Source organism: Bidens hawaiensis, unplaced genomic scaffold (genome assembly GCF_021521415.1).
Source record: "Bidens hawaiensis isolate Kalapana, Puna unplaced genomic scaffold, B.hawaiensis_p1.1 tig00007049_1, whole genome shotgun sequence".
In the NCBI taxonomy this organism is placed as follows: Eukaryota; Viridiplantae; Streptophyta; class Magnoliopsida; order Asterales; family Asteraceae; genus Bidens; species Bidens hawaiensis.
The window spans coordinates 842,963-851,353 of record NW_027491485.1 but is presented as its reverse complement, the minus strand read 5'-3'; the positions used below and the strand labels follow the sequence as shown (position 1 = coordinate 851,353).

The window sequence follows — 8,391 nt, the reverse complement described above, 5'->3', positions numbered from 1 at the left end:
TAAACCGCCTGACACACGTCTAATCACCTTCTTTTTTGCAGGGATTTGAAATTCAAAATGACAGTTGTATTCCACTGTCACCCGCCATTTTGGGGGCAATTGCTAGGCCATGAATTTTATACTGAGGATCCTTTATCCTTGACTATCTTATGATAGTTTATCCTTGAAATATGTATCAGGATATAAAGGATCGACGATCCTCGGTATTACTTGTTTACTAAAGATTGCGTTTAGTATGGTGATGTGTTAGACAGGTGTGGCAACCTTAAGACGTATTTGCATCAATTATCCTCACAGAGTACTCTATAGCTGGAGCATGGATCAAGGATCCTAATTCAACGTAGCTGTTAATGGACGAACTCATGTGAAGATGGATGTTTAAATTTCAACAACGGCTACAAGACTCGTTCTCCCGCTTATCTCGCTACTGGACTGCTATTGGCATGTGGTCAAAGGTCGTGGAGCGGCTAGTAGAAGACTTCCGGATAGTTAGGGAATATTGTTAGTGATATTTTCTTATTTAATTGAAATATGATCGACTAGAAAACACACATGTACTATCACACACTAGAGCAGAAACAAACATTCTCTATTCACTAGCTTACTTCTGTAATCTCGATCATATACTCCACAACGATTGTAACACCCTTTTTATCTAATATAAACGACGGTGATAGTTTTCACCGTCCGGGGGTTTTTTGTGCCGGAGAACACGATAATCACATACTCATCGACCAAAGGTTACCTTGTTGATCCTTGACCGAAGAGATTCGACCAACGATTACTTAGTTAATCCTTGACCGAAGAGATTCGACCAAAGATTACCTTGATAAGTTTTGACCGAAGTAAGACTATCTTGGTTAAGGGCTTTTTCCCTCGTAATCACATCGCCGAGTTCAACAAGATTTCACTTAAACATTAGTTATTATCGAGTTAGCACCTTACCTCACATTTACAAATTTGGATACTAGATCCTTAGCAGATTTTTTTCCAAAACAGTTAGCATTAACTACTGGCGCAGCAGCAACGGCTTTTGAGCTCTGGAAGACTGGTAGTTGCTTCTTGCTCCCAGCAACAGGTTTTTGTGCTCCCGTGATTGGCGGAGGCATCGGTGGCAAAGTCATTGATGAGAGAGGAATTGATGAGGGCATGGTTGACGAAGCAGAGGTTGATTGAGAGGCCATTGATAGTGATATGGGTATGAAAAAATCGAAAATTGATAGGAGTAATATGGATTATAGCACCAATTGCTCCACGGTGGGCGCCAAATTGTTTTGGATAAAAATCTACTAAGGATAATGTATCCAAAATCTGTTAAGTGAGGTGTAGTACTAAGACGATAATATTGAATGTGTAATCGAAATCTTGGTGAACACAATGATTTGATCACGAGGGAAAAAGCCCTTGAATACGATAATCTAACTTCGGTCAAAACTTAACAAGGTAATCTTTGGTCGAATCACTTCGATCAAGGATCAACGAGGTAACCTTTTGTCGGATAGTACGTGATTATAGTAATCTCCGGCACAAAAAACCCCCGGACGGTGAAAACTATCACCGTCGATTATATTGATAATAAAAGGTGGTTACAAGTGTTGTGGAGCTGATGATCGAGATTACAAAGTAAACTAGTGATTAGAGAGAGTTTAGTGCTTCTGCTCTAGTGTGTGTGTTGATACATGTGTTTTTCTACTCGATCATAACTCGATTATATAAGAAAATACAAACAACAATATTTCCTAACAATCTGGAAGTCTTCCACTAGCCACTCCCATGACTTTGACCACGTGCCACCGTTCAGTAGCGAGATAAGCGGAAGAATGAGTCTTGGAGCCGTTATTGATATTTAAAAATCAATCTTCAGATGAATTCGTCCATTAACAGCTATATTGAATAAGGATCCTGGATCCATACTCCAACTAGGGAATGACCCATTAGGATAGTTTATGCCAGCACGTCTTAGATTTGTCATACCTGTCTAACACATCACCATACTAAATGCAATCATTAGTAAACAAATAATACCGAGGATCGTCGATCCTTTATACCCTGATACATATCTCAAGGATAATCTATCAGTAAGATAGTTAAGGATAAAGGATCCTCAGCATAAAATTCATGTCCTAACAAGAAGATTTTAATTCAAGAGGCTTTGTCTCTCATATATATAAGGCTTGACAATGGTACATGCCCAATTTGATATCAATATTGCGCTAGTGTCGACGAATCATGTTTTAAAGTCATGTCCTTGAGCTAAAACAATTTTATGGCAAATCTGTGTGTTTGGTCAAAAACGCCACATGCGTCATATGCTAGCGCGGTCCAAGAAATCTTGGACTTAGGGTACCAACATGGAGAGCATAATGAGATCAAGAAAGTTTTGGGTTGCTATCTTCATGGCAACACTTTGGAGAATCAATAAGGCGGTCTCAAGTTTCAAGGTTGCGGAAGAAATTAAGGAAAAGTCTTTTCACTGGGTGGTGAACACATCAAAATTATAATGTATAATTTGAGATAGCTTGTCCAAATTTCTATCTCTCCGTTACCATTTGCTTGTTTTTGGGCTCCGCTTTGTTAGGATATCGGTGATGCAAATACTCACACAATCATATTTAGATGGTTTGGTATAAGATGTCATACGTCCACAAATTACAACCAAGAAGTTTTATTAATCGCTTATACTCTCTACTCTTGTGATAAGAGATTACAAATTTACAAGTACAATATAAACATATATACTAGTACATGGTTTACATCTTGTAAAACCAAAAACATAAAATAAGCTAAGAACCCAAACATGAATGTCCTCTACCAAACCCAAACGACTTAATATCTTGCTTAGCATGTTTTGGTGAGCGAGAGCCATTGAAATTGTTAGAATCGATTTATCCACAAATAAATGCATGTATTTACCGATAAATAACCGTTTTTACAAGTGGATGCTCACTATTAAACATATATATAGCAAATAAAAACCTTAATAAGGTCAATATAAGAAAGGATAAAAATATAGCATCACATGTTAATAGATGTTAAAATTTAAATATATAACATTGACTTTTATTAAGTTGATAAACAAGAAACCTAATTATTTTATATTCCTATTTCAAAATTTACAAGTAGCCTAATATTGAAAATAAAAAAACAATGCAAAATATCAAATTATGTATGCATAAAGGGCCAAAAAGGTAATATCACGAGGGCAGCAAGCAAGGTTTCATTGGTAGGAGCATCTTCTTAAAACCGATGCGTAATTCAAGAACCGAATCTTTTACATCCATTTTCCCGCTAAAAACCTTCTCTCACATTATTAGTTATTTATTTACCTTTTATAGTAAAAGAAAAAGTTTTTTTATAATTCCCACTTATACATTTTGTTGCTATTAAACTAAAACGTGAATAATTTTTCATATGTAATTAAATTATAATGAAACCTGATTATTGTTAGGTGACATTGCAGGTACCAAATCGTTAAAATGGCATATCTTCTTTTCATGTTAAACGTGAAACAAAAAGATGAGAAAATTCTTAAACTAGTCCATTTTAAGAGAAATTTTCCTAATCCAGGCCACAAGTTTTGAAAAATCCGATGATGATTCATTGAAAACTCACAAGCCGTGACATTTGTGTTGGTACCATGAATTTTCGCTAGCCACTAATATTATGTCATGTGTTGTATGTCTAACCCCACTCGTGAGATTTCAAAGGAAATCTGTCTAACTCGTAAATTTTGATACCAAAACCGCTCCTTGAAAACCATCTCATCCGTGATGTTTCCAGTGGTGTACCTACTCTTTGAGTAGGGGGGTCGTCCGACCCCTGTGAAAAAAAAAATTTTATGGTATATCTGTGTTAAAATCTCGACCGACCCCTGGGAAATTTTGATACCAATCTCTGTGGAATTTTGAAAACGACAAAAAGACTGTGCAAATTCGAAAACGCCTCCATGAAATTTCGAGACTAGCCATAATAAAAAATAAAATTTACATTTACAATTATATAAATGTATATAATTAATTAAATTTGAGTTTAACTGATATGAATTTAATACAAATTTAAGCTTAAATGCCCAATCATTCTTATTCCTAAGTTTTAAGTCCAAGCCCAAAACTCTCAACCCAATATGCATTTAACTTATTAAAAAATGTTACAATGGCGCAAGTAATTTATTAGGTGAGTTCAACGGATTATAAGAGCCTTAATCTTCAAAGAAAATGTTTTGACTTTCTACATACGTTGGTTTGCTCACCAACTTCATTTGTATTGGTTTATCGTTTATTGAGGCTAGCTCTCGTATTACCTGTCGCAACCGCAAACGTTGAAAATACTTTTACGTGAAGTCTATTTTGCGTAATCAAATGGGTGATGAGAATTTAAACGATAGTTGTATTTGTTTTATTGAAAAAGAGATGCGTACTATATGATGTTTTTGTTAAGTTTCAAAAAATGAAAACCTGTAAAGAACACTTTTAAGCATATGACATTTTATTTATGCATTTCTAATGAAGTTTTATGTATTTTTATTTGTTTGATCACCTTTTTTTTATATTACTAGAGCTGACCCAATTCTAGCCGATCGAAGGGGCCCAACTGGACCAGAATAATTATATACCGATTACTTGACATGACCGGCCGGACGAGATCGGAAAAAAATTATGTAGCGATGGTCAACTGAATACCGACTAAAAGGTTTTCCGACCCCTATAGGAAAACTTCCTGGATCCGCTACTGGATGTTTCACCGTTCTTTTGTCTCTTCCGTGATTTTTGAAAAAAGTTGAATCCACCTCATTTCCTAGCTTTGAAACATCACGGACGATTACACACAAAATAATTTGTTTGACTATATTTAGTTGAAACGCATCGTACTTCATTGTTAAACGCTTCCCATACAAAACAAAAATTATTTAAAAAAAACCGTGAATATATATTCATACGTCTTGAATACACACGTAACACTCAAAACAACTAACTATGAAACTAAAATTTATCAATAACCCCAGCATTTAGGATGATTTGCAATAAAGTTAATAATTAATCAATGAACAAATTGTAATTAACTAAAACAAACAAGAGGCCACATTTAACCCATGCATGCATGCTTTCCATACGTCCAGTCATTTTAAAATATATAAATGATATTAAATCCCCCAAAACTTCTATTCTTTTGTCTTTAGATCATTTGCATACTTTGGTTCAAAATTTCTTCCGAAAGAAAGTAACCGATCATCTATTTGTCTTTCAAATGTGTTATATTACATTGTAAGCATTCATGTATGTATGTTTTCATAATCTGTATGTGATTTTTTCGTCAAAGATTCATGGTATTTTAAATCAAGTTATGATTTACAGAATACGCCGGATTATTTTTATACTAATAACAGTTCTTTTTGTGTAATTTGGTTTTGTTTCGACAGGATTAATTATCGTTCATATCAGAAAAGATATTAAAGACAGGGCATCTTAGCACCTCAAACCTTTATTTATATCTGGTTGTTGAGAGATGGCCCAGGTACGAGGTTTTAACTATTCTTCTAACTTCTTTTTTTTCCCCGCATTCATAAGGAATGCCCACCTCAAATATGACGTCTCAAACGTATTGTTTGTGGATGAGATGAGAACTAAGTACTTAAACGGGCTTAAGATGGAGCAACCCCTGATAGGTGACCTCGTATGAAGTTTCCATTCACACGATTAAAAAAATAAAGTCGTGAGCTTGGTTGGTATGAGGGACCTTAAATGTAACAAATGGTATTTTGAGCCATTGTTGTGTTTATGGCGGCGATGACAGGGCAAACCTTATTAGGACGATGAGTTTCATGGGGGTGTTTGTGGCACGATAGGTGAATCCAGTGGCGGATCCAGAAATATTCGCTACGGTGGGCATAAAATAAATCAGGTTAAAATGGGCGGGGTCAGTGAGACTAAGACCGGCCATTATTTTTGAAGGCACGGAGCGGAATAAATTTTCGGTTCACATGAGAAGATAAATTTCGTCTTTTTTACACACCCATCTTTAGAAATTAAAAATGCATACTATATCTTATATAATATGTACATATAATAATTAACTTGCATTTTGGCTCACCTCTTTAATTATTATATACCATCACCAAGCCACGTTTATTATTATGAACTTCAATGACGAAACCAGAAACTTTTAATTGGAATGTCACATTATACATTTTCTGTATATGTGCTTCACGAACTTATTGATGATAGTTGATAATATTAAAAGAGTTACAAATTATATTTCCAAAAACAACTTTTTATATATATTAATATATTTTTAACAAACTAAAATTATATATCTAATTAAATAACAAAATTGTTAGGTAAAACATAAAAATAGTGTATTCACAAATGCTATTAATATATGAAACATAAAATAAATAAAATGATAAAAATAAACTATTAACTTCACAATCTTAAAAACAAAAGAGATGGTAAGCTTTATAAAAAAAATAATACTATAAAATGATGTTGGGGATTTTAACTAGATAATGTATACAGGTTTACGATTAATATTTCCACAACTCAAAAGTCAAACAAATAAAAAAAAGCATTCAAGTCTTTACTCTTCTTCTTCCCTATTCTCTTTCATTTCTTTACCTTCTTCAACAACTGTATCATCGCACCACCGCAAGCTCAAAACCTCCATGTAAATCCAACGATGACAATAACCAACGGTGGGCACGAACTGATGTCGGACGGTGGGCACGGACTGATTGTTGAGTCAAAATATACTAACGCGTACGTGCAAACGCGACATACCGGTAGCCGGACGGTGGGCACCGGCCCACCCTAGTTGTAAGCTGGATCCGCCCCTGGGTGAATCATACATCATTCTATAATGTCAACAGGATATCTCATCTTAAACATCACCAACACGTTGTTGACGCATTGGCTGTGGATGAAAGCAGAATTCCATAGTTAAACGTGTTCGAGTAAGAGCAATCCATAATGGTTGAACTTCTGAGAAGTTTTCACTCAACCAACCAAAAACATACAAACGCTAAAATATTTTTGTGTGCAAAATAGACAATGTTAATATGCGAGCTAAATGCTACAAATGATATTTGATTTACGATAGTCGGACAAACAAAATCGATGAAGATAAGTCTCAGGGGTGTTTGTGACACCTTATGCAAATCCATTTGTTCTGTTGTATATGTTCATAGGAGAGATACTAGGCATTAAGAAATATGTGTACCATGTTTTGTGTGTCAATTTGGAATATTATTAACATAGCCACTTCTGAAATCCATTCATAGGAAGGCCAAAAGGTGAGCTTGCATGTGTATGATTTAAGCCAAGGTCTAGCTAAGCAGGTCTCAAGTTCCTTTTGGGGGAAGCCAATTGAAGGAATATGGTATACTCTTGCAAGGATTTGAACAATTGAACCCGTGTTAATTTTGTAAAGGGCAAACACGGTGAAGAATCTAACACATATTTTTGAAAACACAGGCACACGGGAGTAGTTGTATATGGTAATGAATATTATCTCGCTGGTGGCATACAAATAACTCCTATTGGGACGGCGCCATATGGGCCTCCACTCCGAGTGATTGATCTTGGTGTCACCAAGGTTCAAAAGGATGCGTTCGAATCATATTTAAAAGAGATAAGTCCACACTACACTCAAGAAACATATGATATATGGAAGCACAACTGCAATAACTTTAGCAATGAAGTTGTCAAGTATCTTGTTGGAACCACCATTCCAGAATACATTATCAACCTCCCTAATGAAGTCCAAGACAGCCCTCTAGCACCACTTATGAGTAAGTTATATATTATTATTCTCTTTCTTTATTTCTTATATATTTGGTTATGATTCAAACTGATAGAATAAGAAACGAAACCGCAATCTTGTTTTGCATTGCAGTGCCACTAATACATAATATGGAGGATACATTGAGGGAAGGTGGAGTCCCACAAGGTCTTCAGTTCCTACCATCAAGCACCAAAAGTCAACCCTCCGAGTCAAAGGCACTGCAACCGGCAGTTGATGCTCAGGGAAAACCTAGAAGCGTGGTGCAAGAAGAGATCGCCAAGGAGTATGCTGCGATCAGGGCGGAGGGAACTTTGGGCCCGAATGAGGCTGCAACACTTGCAATCAAGAACGTGATGCAAAGATACGACCCGTTGAACCCACCTAAAAGCTGTTAACTTGCTGCTGTCTTCTGAAAAAAATTATTGGTCTTGTTAATTTGTGTTGTTTTGGAATCATTTGTGTTGATTTGTGTTGTACATGAAAATAAGAACATGTTAATGTTAAATCTATACCTTTTGTTCTGTTCTTGTGGGATGATGAAATTTCATATTTTGATTGAAAAAACCCATTTTCTAAAATGATTATATCAAGATAAACATTATATTATGTCGTATC

The 8,391-nt window shown here is 35.4% G+C and overlaps 1 protein-coding gene across 1 annotated transcript in view; it reads left to right on the top strand.

The window, feature by feature from the left end:
• The first annotated feature begins 5,502 nt into the window (after positions 1–5,502).
• Positions 5,503–8,391, top strand: part of LOC143634426 (uncharacterized) — a 248,188-nt gene continuing 245,299 nt past the window's right edge. Inside the window, exons 1-4 of the mRNA XM_077102513.1 lie at positions 5,503–5,511; positions 7,274–7,371; positions 7,467–7,783; positions 7,888–8,234. Of these exons, the coding sequence (XP_076958628.1) occupies positions 5,503–5,511; positions 7,274–7,371; positions 7,467–7,783; positions 7,888–8,171 (708 nt within the window). The 3' untranslated portion in view covers positions 8,172–8,234. The remainder of the gene's footprint in view (positions 5,512–7,273; positions 7,372–7,466; positions 7,784–7,887; positions 8,235–8,391) is intronic.